Genomic DNA, 26,713 nt, shown 5'->3' on the forward strand with positions numbered 1-26,713 from the left:
GTTGGCTGGAGGTCAGGCAATAAGGTAAGTGAAAAGCAGCACAGATAATATTCTCTTAACTTCAGGAAGACATTGAGTCCAGTTCCACGTGACACCCTCCTATGTGCAGTATAAAAGTATGACCTAGAGAAATGCAGGGCAAGTTGGTTGTGAAACTTGTTGAAAAAACCCATTCCAAGCTCTGTTATCAGCTATTTTCTGTCAGCCAGGAGGGCTATTTCAGATGGCTTCTGATCAGATCCTGACAGCTTCCCACGGGGCACATGCACCCTGGACTGTCAGTGCTGTCACTGACAGTGTGGATGATCAACTAGAGAGCATCTGTAACACATCTGGGTAACTGCAAACCGTGAGTACTTGGAAGGGCAGACCAGAAACACATGTTGGTTAAATTTGAGCATGCTCTGAAGTCAGAAAAGTGTAATTTTCATTGAAGAAAAAAATGTCAACTGCATCACTTGCACTGTAGAAAACTGGGCAGCGGTACTGTAGAGGAAAGTCTGGAATTCAGACTTCTGTCAGTGGCATTTTCCTGCTGTAAAAAAGCACACATCATAAAATCATGTTTTGCTTACATTCTCCTTCTCATCTCCAAGTTTCTGAAATTTGTTCTTCTTTTTCATAAAACAGAATATATTTAACAGGCAATACTCCCTCTTATTTTTTTTCCACACCTTCTGCCACTGTAAGTAGTGACGAACAATTGAGGTCAGATAAAAACACCAAACTTTCTCTTGAGTAATTCCAATTCCTGGTTTGCCAATAAATTCAGAATAGGTTAGGAAAGTTTTTTTTCCAAAATACTCAAATTTCATTAACAGAAATAAATTAAATATTTAGGTGTCTACCTCTGATGAATAGCACTGAACAAATTAAAATCTCTTGAGCTTAATGAAACTTTACCCTTGGTTTTGCATTTAAAACTAATCTTCGTTCTTGGTGAACTATGTATATCTGCACACAGGAGATGGAGAGAATGCTCACTGCAGTATGGATGTGGCATACATGAGTCCAGATTGCTTGTGTCAGATTTGTATCATTTACCCATAAGCTTTCAGCTGTTTTTATCTGTAGATATGAAAATAGATTTGCTTCATGCAGAAATGTGTGGCAGTGTTTCACAAAGGGGGAAACAGGGAAAAATTGAGGAGGAGACAAAAATGCCATACTAATATCATATATGCATATATGTATGCATTCTTAGCCTTCCCTGAACCAGTGGAATGAGGAAGAGATACCCTCTCCCAGGGAGATTCTTCATGGGAATTAATTTCAGTTTTGTAGCATTAGAATTGACTGGGAGCAGGAGGAGAGGGTACAGATGAGGTTATGTGAGGTATAGTGGATCAATCTCTCTGAGCATTTCAGCTGCCTTTGATATTCCTGTAGTTTAATTTATGAGAAATAAAATCACCTGTTTTCATAGAAATCATCCTGGTCCAATTTATTAAAACCTGCTGCTGTAGCGGAGGTGTCTATGCAAATGTGCACGGCTGGAATCTGCAGCTGGGCACTGCAGTGGGGCATGGAAATTTGTCCTCATATTGTATTACATCCCACTGATCTTCCAGGTAATGTGCTCCCCTAGACCAATTTTTCTTCCTTTGGGTGTGAGTTGATAGGACAAGGGGAAGAAAGATTGATACTGGTTTGCCAATGACAGGTTGTTCACAGAAGAGTGATGGTGGACTGCCCTCCTGTTTTTAATGGGGGATGTCAGCAGGCATCAGAGGACACTTAAAACTATATTTCAGCCTGGGTCTGCCCAGCTTCCACCTCGGGTAGAGCTGCTCCAAGAGTATTTCATAGGCAGGAGAATTGGCATGACATTACTTTATAGACGTGGACTAATAGCAGGACAGACTCCGACTCATTTCTGTCACCGTAGCCTTATGCCAGCAACATAAAAATTGAGGAGACTTAGAGAATTTGTCCTGACAGCAATCTACAGTGCAGCATTTTATCCAAAGGCAACTCAATGATCTGTAAACTTTCTGTAAAATAAAGATGATGAAGACTGCATCAGATAAATTCCATGTATTTGATTTCCTTCAAAACCAGGACAGTATATTCCACTCTGCAGAAGGGAATAAGCAGGCTCTCTAGCTTAACTATATATACTGTTTCTATCTGATAAACAAAACACATATCAGCCTCTTTGTACCACACAGAGCATTTGTTTTCTAGGGGAAAGGAATAAAAAGTCTTAATCAACTAGAAGAGTCTTTTGAAGCCAGAAGGCACAGACCCTGAAGATGCATGCTTAGGGCATGTACCAATAGAGGGATTGTTAAAAGATCAAAATAATGAGAAGTAAAGCAGAGGGACATCAAAGCTTGCCTGGCTATGTATTTCTGCCTTGATTAGGAGGAAGGAGGGAAGAAGGGGGGAAAAAGAGTTTTAGATCAATAGGAAGTGGCCTGGTCACCTCAGACAGCACCATCCAAATGTGTACAATTTACAGGAATTGCTGGAGCATCTCAGTCATAAAAGTCCCACAGGATCTGACAGTGCTCACACCATATTTAACAGGCACAGAGGGAGAGAGTCGAGATCGTCTTATCTGAAGGAAACTCCTTTTTTAAATGTAAGGGTAGATAGATTTTCATTTTGTCTTTCATCCCTCTGATTAAGTTCAGCTCTCTTTGGTCCTCCCAAGATTTCTTTTATCTAGTGTGGAGTCTGTATGATCTAAGCAAGTATCACTGGCGAAAGTCGTTTTTGGGGTCCTTTTTTAAATGATGGATTGTCATTAAACAGAGTATAGTAGATGAAAGAGGTCCAAGGAGATCCAAACTGTGCCGAGACTTACTCAGGAGGATGAAAGGCATAATGAGGGACGTAATGAAGAGCAATCTCTCCCTCAAACTGGGGACAGACCCTTCCAATTACGACTTGTTTTTACTGCTAGCTTCCAGTGATTTAAAATCCTAGTTATGAGCGGTTGATTCAGGCTTTGCACGCAAATCTTGAGGAATTTGTATTCTGTGAACAGTAAGCCTGGGTGGTGACACATCATGGTTTGTGCGGAGGATGTTACAGACTAGAGCAGAAATCTCTTCTGTGGCCATGGGTGGGTTGTAAACAGACCTGTTCACACAGTTTTGTGTGTGCTCTTTATCAGAAATACCGGAGCAGTTTCATCCTAAAACTCTTTCTTCACTTAGAGCCTGAAACACAAGGGTTTCTAATCCTTAATATTTTAAAGGAGCTCAAAGAACTGTTGCTGGTTTTTGGCCCCTGTGTGTGTCTGGTGTACCTCAGTTCAATGGTGTAACCCTGCAGTGAGAAAACTATTCTAGTTTCTTGATGATTTTCAATTTAATTGAATCATCCTTTGTTCTTGAGGCATTTGTGTCCTGGTTGGGCTCCTTTTTTGTTTGCTATTTTATATAACACTTTCACATCCCTCTTGTTCACCTCTCCATGTGAAGGCAGGCTCATTCACTACTGATTTAAATCTACTTTTGCTTTTATAAAATTTTAATTTCCTGTATGTCACAGTTGTGCTGTTTATAACTCCAAAGACAATTCATGCCAAAGCTGCTGTGGTTCATAGGGAAATTGTTAAGAATTCATTTGAGCTGAGCAGGGTAAGATCCAGGTTCTCTTGAAAATGGCCTTAAGGAGAACTTTTCTTCAAATAGACATTTAAAATAGGAAAGCTTAAGGCATGACCAAAAATAAGCAAGTTTATTAAAAAGCTTTTATACTATTAGTTGTCAGGAAAACACTAGAGGTGTTACTTTCACAATCCTTACCCAAATAACCTCTTTCTTGTCCATAATGGTCTCAGTCAAGTGGATTATCAGCTTGTAAGACATTCCAGAGGCATTAATTCGAAGGATGAAGACTAGTTGTTTATTCTCACAGTATAGTAGAACCAATGGGGTTTCATTTGAGAAATAGACAATACTGGATTGAAATGCTGATCCTGCTTAAATCAATGAAACATTCAAGGCCTCTGTCAATTGTTTGTACTTCCCTTCTTACCTCCTGGGAGAAAACCAAAACAACAAACCCAAACAAGCAAACAACCTCCTCCCCCGAAAAAACCCTTAACAAAACCCCAAACCAACAAACAGAAAAACAAATCAACAAACAAACCCAAGTTGTTGAAAGGTTGGTGAAAGGAAAATGGAGATGTTGAAAGGGATGCAGAGTTTGATTTATAGCATATATTGTTCACTGTGAGACTCCTGAGGTTTGACCTGTCTAGGGAATTTCCTTCAGAGGAACACGATAAAAGTTTCAGTTTGCATTTTCCCTTTTGCTGCATTACTTAGAAAGCACTTCTTAATGGAAATTAAGTAAAGTTTCTTTCAATAATTAAGAGCTAATACTCACCATGAATATTAGCATCCTAAATGGCAGAGCTCATCAATTTGGCTTATCATAAATTTTCAAGCACAAGATTTTTTTTATGAAGTGGCATGCCACAAAGGTGTAAAAGGAGTCCTGATGTCATGTTTGTTGACTCTGAATTTGTATATTAATGTTACTGCAATTGCTTTATGTCTGCAGTAGAGGTTTTAGACATGAATTTTCAATTTCAGAAGAAATTAATAACCTTGAATCAAGCTGTCTTTCAAAATTCCTAGCATCTCTCTTTCAAACAGGTGCACTAAAGTGACAGAAGAGTAACTGGAAGTGACAGGGATGCTTATGAAGTGCTTGCACTTGTGAGAATACAGCAGGTGCCTGTGAACTGGTCGATAGTACATTTGCTTTGGGTGTCCAGTGATGCTCTTTCCTGCTGACACAGTTTCTAAATATGTTCAGAAATATTAAAAATTCTGAGTGGCATGTTTAGCACTTTTTAAACCGAGTCTGATGATTGCATTAGTAATACTTCCAAACATTTTTCCTGTTGGAAACAACCCTTCTTCACTTCCCTTATCGTCATCAATTTGCTTCTGAAAAGACTCAGGAGAAGATTCTGTCTTCTTTATTTATAATAAATCAAGTGAAACTTCATCCAAAAAATTGGAATTCCCCTGGAATAAAATTACTACACAACAAAAAGCCATCTCTATGCCTTGATGGCAATAGATAGTAATGAAAAATATGTCACCTTCTAACAAAGATTTTTCTAAAGTCAATTTTTTTGCTGGCAGCTGCTGGTTTTGCCAGGTGCTTGCATCATTTATTAAAGGATTGCTGATATTGGCTTTGTGAAATAAGGAAAGTTTTGAATAATATATTCTGGTATTTGATAGAGTTCTCCTGAAGCAGGGTATTTTGTAGTGTTAAATTTGGATCTTGGATGTAAAGCCTTGTAGCAAATGTTACTTTTTACCGCTTTTCTGATGAATTCAGGTCAGTACTATTGTTTCTTTTTGACAGTTCACTGAAGTTTCAGCCCTGCAATCATATATTTGTTTTCTTTGATGTGCCTCAAGGTGATTGAAATTTCTCGGAGTTATCTCATTCCTACTGTCTGTTAGATACCAACTTTCTGTATCTTAGTTTTTATCCCAGACTTTGTGTAGGCAGAGGAAGTGCCTGAACTAAAGTATGCAGTAGGAAGGGATCTTACCAACCTATTAAAATGTAATAGGCTTGTCCAAGGCCATCTACTTCAGCCTGCATTTAATTCAGGGTGAAGGAGATCAGCACATCCTCGGGGATGCGGGACGTGCCGGGGCAGCGCTCCCAGCCGCGGCTGGGACACGTGGCCTTCCGTGGCCGCTGCCCTCGCTGACCACGGCCTTCACTGCTGCTTATTTATTCCTTGTGCTCCTGGAGGGCATCTTCATAATAGGCACTTAACAGCATTTGAGAAAATTAAACGTAAATGGGCCTGCAGAAGTGAGCAGCTACTGCAGATGTGAACTCTGAGGGCGTTTCGGGGATTGTCTCTTCTGTTGCATTTTAACCCCCAGAACGCAGGATGCGGTCACAGACATTCCCTGTTCGGGGCACGGTGGAGAATTTGTGGGACAGATCACAACTGCCCTGTTTGTGATGAATTGCTTTGACCAGCAGGTGCTTTTTCAGTACCTTTTGAAATGTTTACTTAGTGGGGCACACGAAAAGCAGTGCAAAACTCAAATCCTGTGAGATTTTGCGCAGGCCACGTTGCTGATGTAGTTGCATGTGAGCAAACCTCCAAACAAACAGGGGCAAATTTGTCCTTTAAGATAAATAGATACCTTCAGTGCCTGGTTTCACAGAGTATAAATTTTCCTGTAATCTAAGCACATCTGCTCATAATAATTAACTTGTGTGGTGTGTGAAAAGAAGAGCTACATCAGCTCTCTGGCGTGGTGAGATGGATTGCTTCCTCTCTGTTCATCACAATGATTAATTGTAGCGTTTATAGGAAGATGGCTGCTTTTTATTAATTTTTGGGCTTAGATTATATATCTGGCCCCTTTTTAAAGCTTATTTAAATGTTAATACTCTGCAAATCCGATATAAAAGCATAAACTCTGTAATTTTAAATGCTTTGATGAGAAACAGGGCCAAATGTGTCTGCTCAAATTGTCTTATCTGAAGCCTTTCAAAGATGCCTGTCTTCCCTTGTTAGATGAATTTCACAGGTAACTGTAAATACTGGAGGCAACCATGAAAGAAATTTAGAAGGATTATTGAGTTTCATTTGACCCTAATTGCTGGTGTTTCCAAGGGGCAGACTTAATAATAATGAAACATATTAGCAATTTGCAGTCAGTTCTGTGGTTTTGCAGGTATTACATTTTTACTATGAATTAAATAATCACCTAATGTGTTTTCAGAAGTTAAATACACTTAGTTCTTGGGCTGTATTTGAATAAAATTTGATTATGTGCTTTGTGGAATGTAAGTGTTCAGGCTTGCAGTGGAATAAGTGATGGGTATGTGAGCACAGCTGTCAGAAAAGTTGATGAGGGAAGCCCAATGATCCTGTTGTATTTTCTCCCAGTGCAGTCATCGTCATCTTCCATTACTTGCAAACGAGTTAATGTGTTCTATAGATGGAATTCAGCCATGGATTTTTATTGGTGTTCAGTTTGCACAGTCAGAACGGCAGAAGCAAAAGAAATGATGTGTGGAGAGTCTTTATGGAGCAGAAGTCTGAAACTTGGGTAAAGTTGTAGGAAGAGTGAACAGAATTTAGCTTACTATTTAAAAATCTTTCTAGGTTGCTCAAATCATATTGATTAAATGATAAACAAAGTACTCTCTTGAAATCTCAGTTAACTGGCATAAACACCCTGATTGAATTATGCTGCAAACTGAACACTATAAGGGAAAATGTCTTTACCAGTTACAGTTATATCTTTTTTTTAGAATTTCTTATTAAAAATTTCATCTTAGGGTTTTCTCAGAAGATAAACTAGACTCAACAAAGAAGCTAATGCGAAAATAAGCTATTGCAGTGGCATCAATGAACAGATACAATAAGCAAATAAGCAATTTGCAGATAGAGAGTCAACATCCCATGAAATGTTTATAAAGGTAATATTTAAGATCTCATAAAATCAAATTGTATTCAGATACAATAACAAAGTCAGTAATAAAACAGTGGTGAGTAGTCAGAGACTATCATAAAACAAAAGGCTCTATTCCATTTCAGAGATTTTCTTTAGTGCTAAGCATTCTATGTATTTTTATGTCAACTCCACCCAATCTTTGCTTACCCAGTTACTCCTGGTTAGGGTGTGCACATCCGAATCAAACTGCTGGAGGCATGTGCTTTTTGATGCAATATAATTTAATTACTAAGGAAGTAATTTAGGATTCACGGTGCTGAGCATTTTTTGGATTTTTGTCCTCAAGGAAACGAACTATTCTAAAATAAGGCCATTGTTCTTTTTGTTTCACTGTGTCCATCAACTTAGTACAGAAAGAATGTTGATATATTTAATTTTTTTCCTTTTTTTTGGTATAGCTGTCCCTGTTGGATGATTATTTGTTCCACTGTTTTTGTGCAAATCAAAAATAAGCTGATGTTCACCTCTGACGCATCAAGATCAGTTTCTCTCAGTTTGCTAGAGACAGGATTCATTAGAACAGACACTTTTGAAATAGCTGGTTTATCCTTGAGAGCCCTTTCCCTGTAGGGAAATCCACTCCCAGGAATGCAGCCTGTGGAGGGTGGTGGGGGCCAGGCTTTGAGGGAATGGCTGGCAGGATGAAGGGTGTCTGGGTTTTGCCAGGACATTTGCAGGAGGATCTTTTGTTACCTTTAATGCCTGTTGCTAATTCTGATTTTTGCATGCTTGTGCTGCAAATCCACAGGAAACACCGTAATTTTCACCTTTTTTGTTATTGTAGTTCCAAGGGCAGTGGATATCTTTTGACTGAGCTCAGCTGATCTCTCATACTCCAGATTATCCCCACTGTGGTCGTGCCTATTCTCTCATAGGAGATCTTTCACTTTGGCTTTTCTATTTTTCCCCTGAGCCACGCCTATCTTCAGTTTTCTTTTCCCTGCCAGCCCAGCTTTCCAGCATGCCTTATTTAGTTTTAATGCAAATACATTTCTGTGAATATATTTGTCTACTTGCCCATTCCAGCTGTTCCCCATTGGTTCCTGCTCATGGCTTACGCTCTGGGCTGAGGGAATTTACTGTCTCCCCCCTGACACGCTGAATTTTACCAGTCATTCTCCATAAACTGCTTCAAAGATGGAAAAGATGTAAAATCTATAGATAGCTTGCACCATCATTTATGTGCCCTTACAGAAGTGCTGTACCCCTTTATGTTACTATTCCAGTCATGTGAATTCACCTTTTAAATATTGCTACAACACGGTTTCACCCCAAAATACATGTTAATGTGATAACTGTGTAAACATTTTCAGTCTGTTTTTAACTAAATATATTCATATTTATAATATATTCTTAGTTATCTAAGATGAACTATGATGTGAAGATGATGGAGCAGCCATCACAATTTGGGAGAGGGATTAAGGTGTCTTACCTGGCACTGCCTCTGTATTTCACAGTGTAGGTACATTGGGCAGGAGTGGGAGGTCAAAAAATCAGGTCCCACTTTTTTATTTCCTCATGTAAGTTACTCTGAGAAGATTTGTTAAATACTGGAAGCAGGTGACTGTTGTTTGCTGTTTATTCTGTGGTTTTGTAGATGTGGCAGATTTTAGGTTGATAAAGAATAATTTGATTTTGGGAGGTGATTCTATATAACATGTTTGTTAGAGGTTGCTGCTGAAGCCTCACACTGTAGCTGTAATGGAAAGTGTATTAAACTGCATTTTAATAGAAAGGTAGATAAGCATTTGAAACATTAGAGAGTTAAACATTTCCTCACTTCTTCTTTGCTCATCCTTTTGCTGTGAGAGAACTACCAGCCTTACATCTTGTAACATGTAACTCATGTCCTTACTTCCAGTGAATCCTTCTGTTTCTTAGAATAATTTTGTGTTACAGTGTGAAACAAGCTGTTGTTATATTGGACAATGTAGGTACACAAATCTGTTCAGAGCACCATATGAATCTTAGTTTTTTTGTGTATTTACTGTGTTAGGAAACATGGGAGTTTGATCAAGACATCTCATTTATTGATATACACATCAGTGTTGGTAGCTCATCTTTGTTTCCTCTTATTAGAAAAAAACCAGCATTTACTAATTTGAGTAAAGAAAAATACAGAGATTGCATCCTGTGTATGTAGTTTATACAAGTACACAATTCTCATCACTCCCAGGAGATAATGTGGTTTGGGGTGGTGTTTTTTTAAACATCACTCCATTTTTACCAGTTGTATGAGTACCTAGGACAGTGATAGTTAAAAATAGCCATTTTATGCATTTCTTTATTACTTTCAACAGCTAGAGAAAAACTTTTTTCTTTCATGTAATCAGTAACTCTACCAACAGTATTTTTCAATGCCTTTTCTTTACCTTTAGACACAGTCCAAATTTTTATATGTTAACCATACACCTTTAATATGTGGTATTTAATTTAATTTAGATTATTCTGTTACTTTGGAAACTTACATGGAAGTCTGTGAGGATGTTTTTGGTTCACACACCTAATGCTTTATGAGACAAGTAATTCAAGCTCTGTAGTCTCCATGCTACGTAATGACCAAGTCATAATTTTTGAATTGACAGTCAACACAGATTAAATCAGATCATCTATTTGAAACAGTTTTATTTCATAAACTGTAGCTGACAGTTTATTATCTTATCTGTGAGAACTCCTTTCTTCCTTCATCTTGCCTCAAAACCAATACCCATACAATTGAACCTTTGGTAGAAGTCAAGGTCACAGCTTTGGAATAAAGTTATATATGGGAATTGCCTGTCTTCATGTTGAAAAGGTGAGTAAATCAAAAGTACTGATATGGTAATCTGCAATGTGTTCTCTTGCATTTTATTGAAACAAAATGATAAGAAGTTTTCTTGACTTTTAAAAACTGGTCTTGGTGAAACTTTCTTTAGAAAGCATCTAAATACACCTATTTTAAAAATGCCCTTAAATAAATAAATTTAAAGAAATCAAGAATGGCAGTAAATTATAAGATGTATATATCTATATCTGTATCTATATATATCTTGATGCCAGAGCTTGAGGATGTAATCCTCTCTGGGTGGAAAATGTGTGCTTGGAGTTGAGCAAGGGACTTCTGGATGCTCCCAGCCTGTCAGGCTACAGTTCCCACTCAGATTCTTTATTCTTTTTCTGTGTTTCATCCTTTCCACTGCTGGGTTTTTCACTGAAATTTTGAACTGTGGGCAAAATTATTTTCAAACACTGTCTTTTGTTCAATTCCTTCTTAACCCATTTTTTTTAAGTACACATCAGTGAGATCTGCTGATGTGAGGTGAAGAGTCAGTAAAATAAAAATCAAAGTTGCCTCTGAGGATCTTCCTCTTCCTTATTTGTTGATTCAAGCTTTCCAGCTTAATCAATTTCTCATTTATTCCTTGTTGGCACGGACCTTATAGGCCGGAATAAAGGCAATGGTTTTCATTGCTTCTAGGATGTTGTTGATAAATTGTTCATTAATTTGCAGTGAAGAATTTGTATATTACACACACATGCAATCTCCATACTCTTCCTCATTAGTGCTACCTTGATCTGTTGAAAAATAGTGCTACAGTCAAGGGTTTGTTGTGGGGTTTTTTTTTTGGGGGGGTGGGGGGGAAGAAAAAATATCTTAAATGGTAAGGGTTTTTTTTCTGAAATGAATTATGCATTATTCCGAGTAAGTGAAAACTGGGGATGAAATATTGGCATTTAATAATGTAATGCCAGAACCTCCTGGCATAAAGTTCAGTAGCTAGACCAATATTTAAACTGTTGAGCAACGTTATTGCTCTACTAAACCTCATCACTTCGCATTTCTCTCTGCAAGACCTACTATTGCCTCAGGCTGTAAATGGAAGATGAGATTTTATAATAAGTCTCTTGGATTAGGTACACAGGAACCACACTGGTTGACATTGGCTTTGATATATATGAGAAAAAGTTTATATAGTCATTTTTGCTGCGTTTCCATTCTAAAAGTTAATTAACTGATAAGATATAACCCTGGAGCGTGGGCCTTCAGACAGGACAAGACAAAGGTTTAGAGAGAAATTGAGACAAAGGTCTGATGCAATGAATGATGGAGGAAAGGCAAAATGCCAGTGCAGTAGCTCAGAGAATGTCTCACTTCTGTGTAGCTGTACAATCTGAATTTATTTGCCTGTGCCATGTCAAACTTGCTCATAGAAACAAATTACTATGAATTCCTGCTATGCTGTATTTATACTTTCATTATAGCAACAGCAAGAGCTGGTCTCCCAAGTACAGCACATTTGTATGGAAAGTTCCCTTTCCTCTGGGCTTTTGATGAATTAAAAAGCTGCTATTTACTGTTTCTTTGAAATACACACTTAAAATTCCAAATACCAGTTCTCACTTCTGAAAAAGAAGTGTGATTTGAATCTTGATGGATTTTCAAAGTATTGAGCTGGTTTCGTGTGGAGTTTTATTTCCTAAATAACTTACTCTAAGATGGAAGAAATAATTACTGCTTTGGGAAATTCTGGAAGTCCCTCTGGTTATGTTCCCTTGGTTTTAAGGGTCGTGGTAATGCTGGACATGATTGGAGACAAACTTTGTTCCCTCTTCAGGGGAGGAAGGGTCAGATGTTCCTCTGGGCTTGGTGTCACTGGGGCAGCCTCAGGTCTGGGTCACTGCTGTGATGCCTCAGTGATGCCCTTTGTGGCTGGCTGGGGAGCACAGCCCCTGCTGCTGCTGCTGTGTGTGTGGTCTGTGAAGGGTATTTCTGCTCTTACAGGAGGTGGAAAATGATGATAAATCATGGTGGCTCAGCCACTCTCAAATAAGCCTGTGAGGTAAATGTGGGTCTGCTGTTGTTGCAGTGGCACAGTATGAATAGCCACCTCCACTTCTATAAAATTTTATTCCAACTTAATTTCCAAAGATGACCTTCCCCTGGTTTAAGTGCTCCTCAATTTGAACCTCTGATCTTGTAATGACAGTTGGCAGAAACCTTCTGCATCAAGAAAGATTCACACAGAGAGCAATTTTATGGGAGAAACTGCTCTGAGCGCCAACAAAGATGAACAAAACTTCACAGGTGAAAAGAGGGTAAAAGCTGAGAGTCTAACTGGTGATTTATTATAGCCAAGATTAAAATGATTTGTACTGGAAAGACTGTAATAAAAGAAAATGCAGCGTAGTGCATAGTGCAGTGTCCCAACCTGTTGTTGCCTGGAATGAAGATTACTAATACTAATAATCTTCCAGCAGGGTGGAAACTATTTCTGGGTCTGATGCAATTTATGTTCTAGTGTATTAATTTTTTTTATCACATTTGATTGCTTTTTTTCAGTGAAGTAAACCATCAGTTATACAATCTGAACCAGTGGTAAAGGAATCATGATAGAGAACTTTCTGTGTCCAAATGTTGTATCTGCTAGATGTGAATGATACTATTGTGATCACTGTTTGGATTGTGTAATTTCTTTAGAAACAAATGCTTGCAAACAAATGGTTTATTCATAGAAAAATCATTAAAAAGAAAACATAAAAGGGTCTGTTGTTTTCCCTTTGAAATAATTGTAATTTTTCCCATTGTTTCAGCAGGAATACAATCTACTTTATAACCCCCCCGATCCAATTATAACAATTTAGTGCAAATTTAAGATGAGTAGCAACAGCCAAATAAAAAAATGTTTCTCTTTTCTTCTGCCTGGAAGGAAGAGAAGATCACTGCATGAAAATCACAATGTCCTGTAAGATATCTCCCTTTGCATCTTCTCTGATCTTCTGCCTTGTTTTTAAGAGACTAGAAGGAAAAAACAAATAGTCCCTTCAGATCTGTTAGCTTCAAAAGAGTAGTGAAAAGGAATGTACTGACAGTTAGAATGGTCTGAACAGAAAACCTAAGGGAAGATGGGTGTAATTATTTTTATTATTTTTAAGAGGTAAAGTTATTGGTTCTGCTTCATTCAGACATGAAAAAGTTCATTTAGCACGAGGAAGGGGAAATACCTCCTAATACTTATGGAAATCAGGGTCTTTTGTATGCCCAGTTTAGACATACAGCCTTCTTTGACTGTTAGTCTCTTCTGGGTGTCTTTTTTGGTTTTGTTTTGTCTCTTTTTTTCTGCCAAAAAATGGATGCCCTAACAGGGTTTCAAAAAAAAAAGCTTTTCCCCTGCACAGTAGGAATGTTTGGGAAAAAGTAGGAAAAGCCATTCTGGATGAATGATTTATATATTATGTATATATGTATGGAACTCCCACACATCAGAGTGTGACTTTGCTCTTATTGGGATTCCAATCTACGTACTTAGTTTTCCCACTGGGTAAATCTCTTGAAAACCCTCAAACATTTCATTTTTCAAGGCTGTGGGAGGGAAATTTTTCCCAATCTCTTTCTGCCTGTCTTACCTTTAAGTACAGTGTCTTTACTCTACTTAGACTGTGCTGACCCTTGAATCTCAAGTCCAGTATCTTTATTTTTCTCTCATGAGGTGGACAGTGTTGTATGATGGCTGAAAGATACTTAATTTAGATAACATGAATTATTTGAGAATGCATTTTTATTAGCTCCAGTCAGAGTTATTTCAGTTACATTATCAGTTTTAGGCTGGAGATGAGTAGCCAGACTTCAGACCTCAAAGCATTTAGTATTCTTATCTGTTTTTTATGGTAGAAAAGTGATAGTTAAAGTGGAAAGTTTTATGCAGGACCATATATACAAATTCCATTGGTATTTCAGAAAACTTTGAGAGCAGTTTCCATGAGAGGAATATAGATTAGGATGAGTTGTAAAGCTGTAGAAGGGCCTGTGTATGTCCCAGTAGCTTTAGGTGCTGGTCCCTGACCAAGGAGGGCAAGAACAGTGTGAAATTGGAATACCAAAATGAGAGGAGGCAGAGCTGGGGAATGGGGGGCTGAGGAGGAATGGTGCACTCAAGTCTGGACCATCATAGTTTAAATCTAATGCTGGGGCAGTTGTGAATATGTGGATGTGTTTGTATTGTGTTCTGGATTTGGTATCTGTGCTTCACTGCAAAGAAAGTCAGTGCTTGCTTAATCAGCTAAGTAATTTTCCAACTTGGGTTACTAGAAATACTGTAATGTTGTGTTTGTTTTCCATTTTCTCTCTCTCTCTTGTTATTTGGCATATTTGATTCTCTGATTACTGTCATCCCAATGCTTGTATTTATAGCAGGATGGCTTAGTCTTATTTTCAAGTTGTGCAATAAATAATTCATCTTAAATATAACTTGATGATAGGCGCTACAAAGAAATTGAACTCAAGTAATTTTGGTAATTGTGGGCCACAGAAGGAGCAAAAAATTAACATGTTTTTGTATTTTATGTTCTCTGAAAGGAGCATAATTCCTATCATTAATCATCTAATGCGCTTCCATTTATTTTCTTTTTAATAGAAAATGAAAGTAAAAGCAATTCAAAACCTATAATAATGTTAGGGGGAAAAGGGGAAAATTTTGAAGGATTCTTTAGACTGGTTGCATAATGTAGAAGCACTCAGATTGCAGTTATGCTCTGGACAAAGTAAATTTGAAACAAAAGCTCATATTATTTTGCCTTCCTGGCCAGGCAGTGTGAACCACTTAGAATAAGAAAATTTTGTATGAAAAAAATGGTCAAAAATTAAGAAAAAAAGAATGAAAAAAATATATATTATCAATCCTGTGTTCTGCATTCAGTGAGTGGGTGGGAGCCCAATGGGCTTTAAAGCAATGTGCTTTTCTCCTGCTCCTCCTCAAACAGTGGGCAGTTTCAGCTCACAGATGAGGAAAAATGAAACCTCGAGTCACACGCCTTGGCAAAATTGGCATGTGCAGCTCAGCTCTTACAGCAATTCAGATCCTGTATTCCAAACCAAATAATTGGTCACTTCATCCATGAGTATCAAAGAAAAATTGTACTCTGAGGAGTTATTTTAGGTGGAGCTGAGGTGAGTCCAGTTGAAGGCATTAAGTGGTGGTGGAGGTGCCCTCCCACCTTGCTGGCCCTGGGACTCCTGAGGCTTCTGTGCCTACAATAACCCATGAACATCTTAGTGTGGGGAGGCTGCAGAGAGAAACCAGCCTGAAGAACAGCTACAACATGGACCTTTAGCTTGAGAAGGACATTCACAGTTTGCATGCTGGTTTTCCCTCCCTTCTAATTCTCTCCCAAACTTCTCCTTTTCCCCGTTACAATCTCTTCTCCATGCTAATGCTCTGTACCAACTTTTCTGCCCATTTCTTCCCTGACCCCTTTTCATGCAAATGATTTCAGTTGCTTTCCTTTATCTTTTCTGTTGGTATTTACCATCTTTATTGCATCCCAAGCTCATCTCAGGCTCCCCTTGTTTGTTTATAGAGCATGTTGGTCGGGATCTGTGTTTACTCAGCGCTCTGTTTGCTCGGTGGCATTTGTCAGCCCTTTAGCACTATTGTCAATATCATTAATAATTACAAAATGGGAAACTGGTGGCCTCGGAGACAGTTTTCCTGCTGAATAACTAGTTGTCCCAGCTCTTCCTCAGTTATTTGTACAAGATTGGTGTCTGTGATGCCCTTCCTGGCATCATTTGTTCTTTTCCTCAGACTTACTTTCAATGGTTATCTTATGGCGTATTTTTATAAGTCCAGACTGTGGACACACTTCATGGCAGGGAGTGCTGCTGCATCCAAGGAGGCTGCCACGGGGATGGAGTTAAGTGTATATTTATGTCCTTGTAGAATCAGGGCTTTAAACCTCAACCTGAGTCTCAGCAGAGCTTTATCTTATGTCTTCTATTAGGTCTGCTTCTGGCCTGCTATAATTAGGGGTTGCATTAACATACCAGTAATAGTGTAAATGTTCCACCTGGGATTCTGAAGAAACTTGTAAGTATGAAGGAGCATCAATATAGAAAATAAATGAGGTCTTCATGAGTTATGGGACTATACTTATAGTGAGCAAGTCTAGACCCTTATAGTTATTTTATTCTTTAATTTTCTAATATATTATCCCTTAACTTCTTTTTCACTTACCAGTAGTGATATGTGTAAGAAATGATGTGTTATCTCATTACATTGAGGGATACCAAGAATAAATATGCAGCAGAGGTGAGGATTTTTCTGAACAAGAGGATAAACAGCTGTATTAATAATTTCTTTAACTTTACATGCTGGCTTTGATTTTTCAGCCATTCTTAGAATTTGAAGACAGGGAAGATTATGACCTTATTTTGCCTACACCTCTTGGCATTAAAGCTCTTGTCTAGCCTCATAGCTCATCCTATTGTTCCTGTACTAATTCCAATCGTTTGATTTGCACTACTGCATAGCTTTAGTTATTGTGTTTGGCCTGAGTGTACCTTCCTGGAATTATCAGTCATTGTTTTCAGATGTTCTAATGACATTTAATTCCAGAGTTTTGAAAACACTAATTTACTTTTCTCAAATTGAAAGTGCCATGGTACAATATAATTTTACTGGTTCATAGTTGACACTCTCAGTCTTTAGCTTTTTACCCTTTGGAATCTGCTGGAATGCATTTTTAGAGGAGAATTGATTGTAACTTCGGTAAATGAATATGATTACAGAGGCTGTCTGTAATTGGATTTTTACTTAAGAGGAATTAAACTTGGGTTATGTTTCCTTATTGGAGGCAGTGCTGTGCCTGTAATATTTCATTCTCAATACATTTCCTTTTGTTAGAATCATCTCCAGTGCCCTTAAGTCAGGCAGGAGCGCGCGAGAGCACGTGATTTCCCTCAGTTTGATGCTGACACACACACACACACACACACACATCTTTGGTGATGATGTGACACCATCCAAGGATGCCTTCAGTGCCTCTGCAATCTGACAGTGTACAAACATTTGATTTCACCATCTAAAAGTTTATAGGAGAAGTGTCTGTTATTTCCTTCCGATTGAGGAGAAATGTAGTTACAGAATGTAGCTCCCATATGCTTGCGTGTGCCATATGCTGAGATGCTGGCACACAGACACGCTCTTGTGGGTGGGAATGCAAAGCCAGAAGACAGAGACTGTCACACTGAATATCCCCTTAGCAGTCCTTGCTCAGTCTCCTGGTGGGAGACTCCTTTCTGTAGCAGCAGAAAGGGAAATTTGCTCCCTAAGCTCTACATTTAACACTTGACTTAAGCCTTGAAGCAGGGCAGTTGCATCTGCAGCTATTTTCATTGCTCATATTAATCGCTTCACAGGTGCATCCACACAGTCTGCTAAACAATTCCAGCCCTTCCCTGAAAAAAGGTATTTTCTTTCAGCCTCTTAAACCTGGCTGCCCTTCAGTTTAATTCATGATCCCATGTTTGTCATTACAAGAGAAAGTGTTTTGGTTTTCATTTTTTTGTGACAGCAGTTCTTTTTATATCAGTGGAACTGCATTAAAATGTCATCCCACAGTTTGGCCCCAAGTGTTTAATTCCAGTTTGGTGGGGTTGACTGGTGGTAATAAAAAAGAATAGCAGGAGTTCAAAAGGAAATCCTGCATTTCCTCTCTTTGTGGGAATCAATATTATAATTTGAAAGCCTTTATCTGGCAGTGTCCTATTATTAGCTGTTTTATTCATATGTTTGTGCCCATTTTAAATGCTGCAGAGACGGTAGAAATCACACATTATGCCTAGGAGGGATTTATTACTCTGATTTTTTTTCTCAATGCATAGGGCTGCAAATGGACTGCATTTGCTCTCTGGGGGTATCCCACTTGAAAAAACAAAAGAGATCTTGACATAATAGAAATCGCTTTGTGGTATGAGTTTATTTAAAACCATTGTGACAGAACTGAGGATTAAGGGGAAATATTTTTTATGCAGCATGAACCATATATGAGCCAAACCAATCAGTAGTTTGAAACCACTGAGGATAAATAATTTTACTTTCCTGAAGGTTCACTGAAAACAAATTTCTGTCATTCTCTTTCCAGAAGTCCCTGTATATGAAAATATTTTTCTCTTAGAAATTAAGTAAACTGGGAAGTTTGCAGGAAGCAGAAATGAGGGGATTGGTTCCTGATGGAACCACTGGAGTTGGGTTTCTGTCTGCCCCTTCCCAAACTGTTAAAATGTCCTGATGGGCTTTTGCTTTATCATTGTTCCTTTTAGCAGTTCATGCAGCTCACCTCAAGCTGGGTTTTAAGTGTGTAGCAAAAGTCACAGGAGATCTCCTCCTCCCCTCCTTTAGGTGTTATGTCTCTTTCTAGATTACACATTAAATATTCTTTTCAGCCCCTTCTTGTCTCCATGATTGTACACATCTAATCCACTCTTTGTTATTTTAATTTAACTTTCCCCTCTCATGTTTCTGTTTCAATAATTTCTTTAAGCTCCATGATCTCTGTCAAATATTTGCCCTGATTTCATATGTCCTTAAATATATGTATATATATATATCCATCTATTTTAGCATCCAAATAGGCTGAGTGAGCTTGGTGAATTATTTCTATGCTTAAAATTGTGGTCGGTTGTGCAGGAGGTCGGGCAGTTAGATAATAACTGAGCACAGCAAAGGGGTGTCTGGTTTAACATCGATACCTAGAACTTCCATCACTTGTACTGACATTATTAATAAATGTCAGGAATGAACTGTGCTTTTCTGTCAGCTCCCAGTGAGCACTGCAGCAGGGTGCTTTGCTCTGCAGTCACAATTCCTGCTGCGTGGGGCTGGCCCTGGAGGACGATGCTCGTGTCCCTGCAGCCGCTGGCGCGATGCTGAGGAGATGCTCTGCATCCCCTCGGCCCAGACCTCAGGTGGTCACAGACCTGGGGTGTCCTTGCTCAAAGTAATGAGGCTACACAGACCTTGGGCACCAGAGTCTCACTTGTTTAACCTTCCTGAAGAGGGCGATTACGCCGTGTCCCCGCACAGAGCAGTGACCTCTGTCCTGTAACTGAGGAGAAGGAGGGCTCCCAGTCTGACGGCTGGAGTTGGGAGCTAGGAAGGGTCACAGGATTGCAAGTGAAAGGCAAGGATCAGCAATTTAGAGGTGCTTATTAATATGCTGATTTGCTGTCACTTGAGTCTAAAGAGACTTTTAACAATTGCTTGCCTTTTGCATGCTCTTGAAAATGCTGATTTTTTGCATGGAATCTAATTACATTTTAATAAGATGTTTTTTTTATTTCCAGGTGATTGCCAAGCCATTTCTTTCTCCCATGCAGCCATTCCTTTCTCCCATACAGTACTGTAGTTAAAACCAAAAAAATCATGTGTATTCATTGCAGAGTTACACCCCAGTAAATTCTTTAACTGTAAGAAAACAGAATTCTTTTTACCTTTCTTTTCATGCACTATTACTCACATTAAATGCTGGCAACAAGGAAAATATATGCAGCCTCAAAAACATGAATTATTTAGCAACTGTCATAAAATGATATCACAGGTTGTTAAAGTTAAATAATAAAATCTGGATTAAATAATTTCATCCTTAGTAGCTTTATGATACAATGTGTGGATTTGCCTAGAATCAGAGAGCCCAACATGACTAAACTCTCACGGCCAAATTCAGTTCATTACTCTGTCCCTGAGTTTATTACCTTAATCAAGTCATGACCTACCTTTGCTTTGTTTAACCTACACTGGAGGATATAAATAGCCTATAATCTTGGAGATTTTGTGAGAATTAATTATTATTAATGAAATGAAAGACTCCATGATGTGCAGGCTATTTTTATTTATTATAATGACTTACTATTAATTCACTGAGTTTAGCAAGTTTTATCCCAGGCTTCCTGTGACTCAGATTCATACATTACTTTGTTCTCTGTCATGGCTATACAGTACCAGTATCCACTGTGAAAAATTAATTATTAGTTCTAAAAAAGGAGAACAGACAAAGTGGGAGAGTGTAAGAGGTATCATAATATTTAGAGAGCTCAATATGGAGGGGCCAGACCTGGTACGTACACCTCCCTGCAAGAAGCATTCAGCTGTAGCATCTGCTCAGTCATTCCCTTCATCTGAAATACTGAAAAAAATACAGTTTTGGAGAAGGAAGGTTTTTAGGGGCTTTTTTTACCACTTTAAAGCAGTCACAATTCCATGAGTAGCAAGTGCATCACAGCTTGTGAGTCCTGGCCTTCACCAAATATGTATTCTAGCACATGGCCACAGTGTTACTTGTTTTCTTGCTTGGTTGTACAATCCATCATTGGCTAAAGTATCCCCACAACCTTTAAAATGACTGCCTCCTTGAGAATATTGAGTTTATATCATCATTTAGATAACACACTGGTCAAATAAGAATGTGTCTTTATGGTTTTGTGAAGCTTCCAGCACATCACTGAGTGACACATGAACAATGCCCTAAAACCAAATCAGCTTTATTCTGTTAATCCAGGGGAGTGAATCTCACATAGAACACCAGGACTGACTGCCCAGAGTGTAATACAATATATATCTGTAGGAACATAAAGATTTCTGTCCCATTGCTTGCAGCTGTGACGTGCCTGTCGGAGCAGGGTGGCTCTGCCGCCGTCGGTGACTGTGTGCGGTGGGCAGGAGCGATGCCAGCCCTCGTCCAGGAGTGTCTCATTCCTTGCAAGGATGACTGCACTTTTACCCCCTGGTCTAAATTCACAGCCTGCTCCTCTGACTGTGACACAACCAGGAGCAGGAGAAGATCACTCACAGGTATAATCCTTTTCAATATTTGTCTGACTGGGGATAATGCCTGAGTGTTGGAGTGGTGGGAAAATCCACACAGAACAGTTACCATCCTTAACTGGTCTTTGATCTGATACTGATCACTGCCAGCCTTATACGCATTCCAGTGCAAGAGCAGTGCAGAAAAACTCACTGGTGAAAAGGTTTTAGATATAAACTAAATGAAACAGTGACCAGGCTTTGAGCAAGTTTATCTGACCTATTAATCTGGGAAGCATGCAGAAAATACATATACAAGAGTACAAATCAGTGGGATTTTCTGGAGGAAGTTTCAAACTGGGAGTTTTGTGCTCAGCAGTATGCCCCAGTTCAGCAGGGCAAATTAATACCATGAATAAAGAAAACCCAGTACCATTAGAACAGCTTTGTTTGATCTTTTACATGTATTCATTTAAACTCACTGGTTCAAACCATTTGATGGAGCAGCCTGCCATATTTGCTGTTGAGGTTTATTATTATGTTATTTGAAAGCTGACCAAACCTAAAAGCTTTATAAATCTTAGCATGAATAGTTTGGAGCTGCATGTTTTGCTTGGAGTTGTCTTCCCCCATGTGCGTAGTTAAATCAAATAAAAATGAATTATACTGTTCTTATATGGTTTACAAGAAATTTTCTGTTACTGTTTTTTTCAACACTCACATGTTTTCATGTTTCTGTGTTGTGTTTGAGAGCTAATATGTACCTGGCTTGAATTTGCTCCTTTAATAGAGGTGAAACTTCAAAGATTTTGACTGTGGAGTAGAGTGCTGAAGTTTCTGTAAGAATATCTACTGAGATAAAAGCTGGGATCTGAAGGGCAGCAAAATGTGGTGGCCACCACTGCTCCTTCCTCCTAGACTCACTTGTCCTTGGCTGCATGGCTGTCTTCTTAGTCTGTTACTGCTGGAATGTTCTGTGTGTTTTACTAACTAACAATTACAGCATACATTTATACTGATTTCAAGCTGCCATTCATCAGTGTGGCTCATTAATGGATAAAGATTTCTTTTTCACATGAAACCCCAGTATTATACAGTGCTCTGTGGTTTCTGGCAAAGAGCACATTCTAAAGTGTTCTCTATACCCGCTCCTGTATGTTTATAGTAGGAGAAAAGCTTGATCTCCAGCAAAATAATAGGTGCCTGATCTTAAAAAAAATATGTAGAAAATAATGAATAATTACTTACAGATGGTTTTAAGTGTGGTTTTTCTTTATGAATGTTGTGCAAGTTACAAAACAGTACAGCTCTACCTATCCCCTTTCTTACTCTGTTCTATATCAAATAGAGATTGTTCAAGTGAGTGGATCAAAAATGGTTTGCAATGCCCAGGTTTGCTGGCTTGTCTCCTCACCTGCATTGCATTTGTGACCAGCCATCATGAGTCTCTCCCCATCAGACCTTGCTGGGCCAGGATGGAGCTCATGGTCTCAGCCCATGCCAGTGAAGGTGTCCTGAAAAGCAAGAGGTGAACATGCAGTGAGTGTCCCAGGTGGGGGTGTGACAACGCCCCAGGGAGCAGCAAGGGACAACCAGATCAGACACTGGGTTTGGTTTGGCCCCCTCTGAAAAGGGCAAGTCAGTGAGACAGGTGCCAACTTGTATTTGCATAAATACTTCTTGAAAAATAGAGGTGGACAAAAGTCTTGAAAAAAACCTCATCCACAGGAACTTGGTCCAAAGATTTAAGGAAAATGCAATTTTCAAAAATATTTTGTGATGTGAAGAGTCCTTTATCCATTTGCATTTCACCTCTCTGTAAGTGTGCATGAATTGTTCCTCTTGTTCATCAACTGTGTGTGCCTATGCTCAAATGAATGCTTTGGAGTTCATTAATAATGTCATTTAGTGGAAATCTTCTAATTGTTTGCTAAGTATTTGCTTGCCCTCCACTCAATTTTTAATAGTATAATTCATTTTACTTTGTAATTCATCATCAGCTCTACATATAAAATTAGTCATTACTTAAGTGAAAGACTTATTACAGAACATAGCAAAATTCAAAGTCATTATAATGAAAACAGAGTTTTTAGTTGAGTCTTCAGTTAATTAATACAGTCAGTTAATTCACCGTATTACGGATACAAAGCCCTTCCTGTATATTTAATATTTCCTATCATTTTAATGTATAGTGTGTATTACCTGATAGTATTAATATATATAATGTTTGTTAGTATTCAGAAATGTGATTTTAAAAGAAAATAATATTTGACTGATGGGTTTGTGTCCTCAAAAATTCAGAGATGGTATTTTTAGCAACACAGTGGTTTTTAAAGCAGTCTGTGAAGATGATAAAAATATCACTACCACTAATTCTAAAAATATTTTGTTGTGAAGAGTATGGGATCAGTGTCACTTTTTCCCTTAAAATAGGGCTTTCATAGCAACTTCATTAAGGGGGAAGATTCCAACAAAACAGATGGCAGGGCAAGTTGGAAAAAACCCAGTCACATAAGTGTGAGATTATTAGCATCCTTACCTCAGTCTGTTGTGCTTCGTGTCGTGATGGCAAAACATGGGCAAATCCCCAATTCCCATGTTTGCTAATACAATGCAGAACACACAACTGAACATAGAGAGTTGGTGGCTCCTCATGGCTTCTCAAACAGAAAAGGCTGGAAATGCCATTAGAGAGCTCCCAATCTAGTTAATGTCTTTTAAAAGACTTTCCTTGAAATATGGGGAGTTGCACCTGCATTTCCTCATAAATATATACATAAGAATGTAAACATAGATTTGTCTACCAAACTATAAAGATGCTGGCACTAATTGATTTTTTTTTTAATTTTTTTTTTGTTTTGTTTTATTTTTTTGCATTCCTTTGTGCTGGCAAATTCTACATTCCTCAGAACTCTGGCAATACAATTGTGGAAGAGCTGGGGCTTGAAAGATGGTGATACTAAGGGTGTATAGTCAGGGCCCTTTCCTTTGGAGGTACAGATTTGTATGGAAATAGGCATTGATAAGACCCAGCTTGTATGTGGTGAAATGGCTCTTGGTTCCAGACTGGAAAGGGGGCTGTTGAGTTATATAACTTATCTTTTGCTTTTAGTATCTTATTTGTGTGCAATGAAGAGAAAATGTTTCTTCTGGGATCAAAGCTTTAAAAACTTTCTGCAGAAGTGTTTTTAGTACATCCAAGATCCCCAAGGAATGTTTTGAGGATGGGATACAGGTGCAGTTTGTTGCTGAAGATGAATTCTCCCTTCTCTGTGGATGCCAAATGCAAAGACATTCCTGAGCTCAGCCAGCATCAAGATTGTTCCATGGCATGCTGGCTGACCTGTGCCAAGAAAAACATTGATTTTTATCTTCAGAGGCTGTGTACAGACATTTGTTCCCTTGAGCAGTTGTAGGGATGCAGGGAGCTTGAACTCTCTTTTTCACATTATTTCTTCTTGTACTGGGGACCCCTTCTCATGCCTTGAAGTCCTGCAGGAGGAGGGCACGGAGAGTGCAGTTGCACAGAGCTGTGGGCTCATTTGGATGCTGCTGCAGCTTCCTAAAACTACTGGAAGAGCCTTCTTTTAAAACCTGTGGAAGGAGCAGAGCAAAGGAAAGCATAAAAGCAAACACAACCATTGAAATGCTTTCCAGCCCTAATAATTTACTGAGGATTATCTTTTTCTGTTTTCTTCAAAGCATGGTTTGTGTGCACAGCTCATCTTTAACTAATTTGTAAAGAAGTCTCAAAGAAGTTGTAGCTAATGTAGGGTCCTCCAGAAGTTGTCCTGGCAACCACTGATGGTGAACAAATAGAAACAAAACAATTTATTTTCATCAGATAATTAGAGGAAAATGATATTATATGAAATTACAAAGCTGTTTCTGGGCAGACCATTCCTAGAGTAAGACTTTGTGTTTTACTCCTTGATCTACCCATCTGAACAGGATTTCCAAGTTCTCTGGTTGCCCCTGGAGATAAATACTTTGTCCTTGCATGCCAGAGCACTGGCAGCAGCTAATAGATGCTTCAGAAACATCCCTGAATATTAACATTCAGATTGTCTTGGTTCTAATGTGTTGAATTCATGCAAGTATAAATAATATGACGTGTTGTTATCAAGAGTAGCAGATGTTGAGCTAACGCGCAGCTTTCTGTGGTTGGAGCAGGGCGAAGCAGAAAGCGAGACAAATGCCAGAACACAGAAGTTTATCCTCAAGTTGAAACGGAGCCGTGCCCCTGCGAGGCGTTCACCCCCCAGCCCCATGGAAATTGGTCTGACTGCATTATCAGAGGGGGTCCCTCCGAGCTGCAGCTGGGAATGGCGGCCCAGGGAGCGGCCAGGGAGTGCGGCCAGGGCGTGCGGCTGCGAGCCATCGCCTGCTACGACAAGACCGGCAGACTGGTGGAGCCATCTCGCTGTAGCAGCTCGGGTAAGGAGATGTCAAACAGCCCCCAACAAGTGGGAATTGCACTCTGTGGCTCACTGTGGAGTTTATCCGAGGTGTGTGCTTGCTGGACTAGCTCTCACAAGTTTGCTGTGGGTGTTCTTCGAATATCTTCTTGTTGCTCCTTAAGACTGAGGTTTTCCTCAGTGTAAGGATCTGCTGGCAGTTCTGCAATGGAAATGAAGCACAAGAAGGCTAAAGCTGGCTACACTGCCAGAATACCAGAGGCATTTCTTTTATTTTCCTGAAAATCCCGTAAAAGTACAAGCTTCAGAGGAGGTATATTTATTTCAATCAGTGTTTTCTTTGAAGATATTTCCTACTTCTGCTTTTTCTTGTTTAGAAATTTTTATTCCCTTTCACTAAATTTGGAGGTTTTCATGGTTGTTTTCAATGAAGGAATTTGCAATTTTCTAGAGATAATTATATTTAATTATAAAATGCCTGTGATGTCACCTGCTGTCCCTCATGCCAGGCACACATGGCTTCAAACAGCCAGTGGTCTCCTCCTTGCAGTTACGTGCCAGTGTTAAGCTCAAATTCATAGAGTATATTTTCATGTCACTGCTTGCTGGGGTGCTGTCCATCTGTATTTCTTGTGTAATCAAGTAACCTGTATCACAAAGAAGACAGAAATAAAATCAGAGAGAGCAGGATATGTCATTCCATTTGGGTGTTTTCCCCCAATTTCTGTGATATGTAGTTCATTGCAGTCATAGAATGGTTTGAGTTTGAAGTGACCTTAAATATCATTTCAGCTCCCTTCCACTATCCCAGGTTGCTCCAAGCCCCATCCAGCCTGGCCTTGAACACTTCCAGGGATGGGGCAGCCACAGCTTCTCTGGGAAACTTGTGCTAGAGCTTCACCACCCTCACAGTTAAGAATTTCTTCCTGATATCGAATCTTGCCCTGACCACTATGTGTTTGAAGCCATTCCCCTTTGTCCTATCACTTATCACAGGCATAAGCCTTTATTTTAGGAGCAAAATCTCTAGCTGGGCTGCCCCCAAACCACTGCTGCTCTCTGACCTTCAGCCAAAAGTCTTGGGACACCATAGAGCAGGATGTAGGAGTTCGGAAGACTGCTGATGAGCTGTATGATAGGAGGGGGAGAAATGATGTCTCAGGAGGAGATTAAGTCATACAGTGGGCACCACAAATGCTCCTGAGAGTGTAAGGGAGCAGAGAAATCAGCTCTCTGGAGGGTTTTCATGATGGGGATCAGC

General features: G+C 39.1%; 1 protein-coding gene across 6 annotated transcripts in view; it reads left to right on the forward strand.

The window, feature by feature from the left end:
* THSD7B (thrombospondin type 1 domain containing 7B) overlaps positions 1-26,713 on the forward strand; it is a 298,549-nt gene that overhangs the window by 180,485 nt on the left and 91,351 nt on the right. For all 6 annotated transcript variants that reach the window (XM_086898690.1, XM_086898691.1, XM_086898693.1 and 3 more), the window contains 2 exons: positions 20,888-21,082; positions 25,208-25,471. In XM_086898690.1, the coding sequence (XP_086754816.1) occupies positions 20,888-21,082; positions 25,208-25,471 (459 nt within the window). The remainder of the gene's footprint in view (positions 1-20,887; positions 21,083-25,207; positions 25,472-26,713) is intronic.

Source organism: Cyanistes caeruleus, chromosome 7, assembly GCF_971803275.1.
Source record: "Cyanistes caeruleus chromosome 7, bCyaCae1.hap1.1, whole genome shotgun sequence".
Taxonomy (NCBI): Eukaryota; Metazoa; Chordata; class Aves; order Passeriformes; family Paridae; genus Cyanistes; species Cyanistes caeruleus.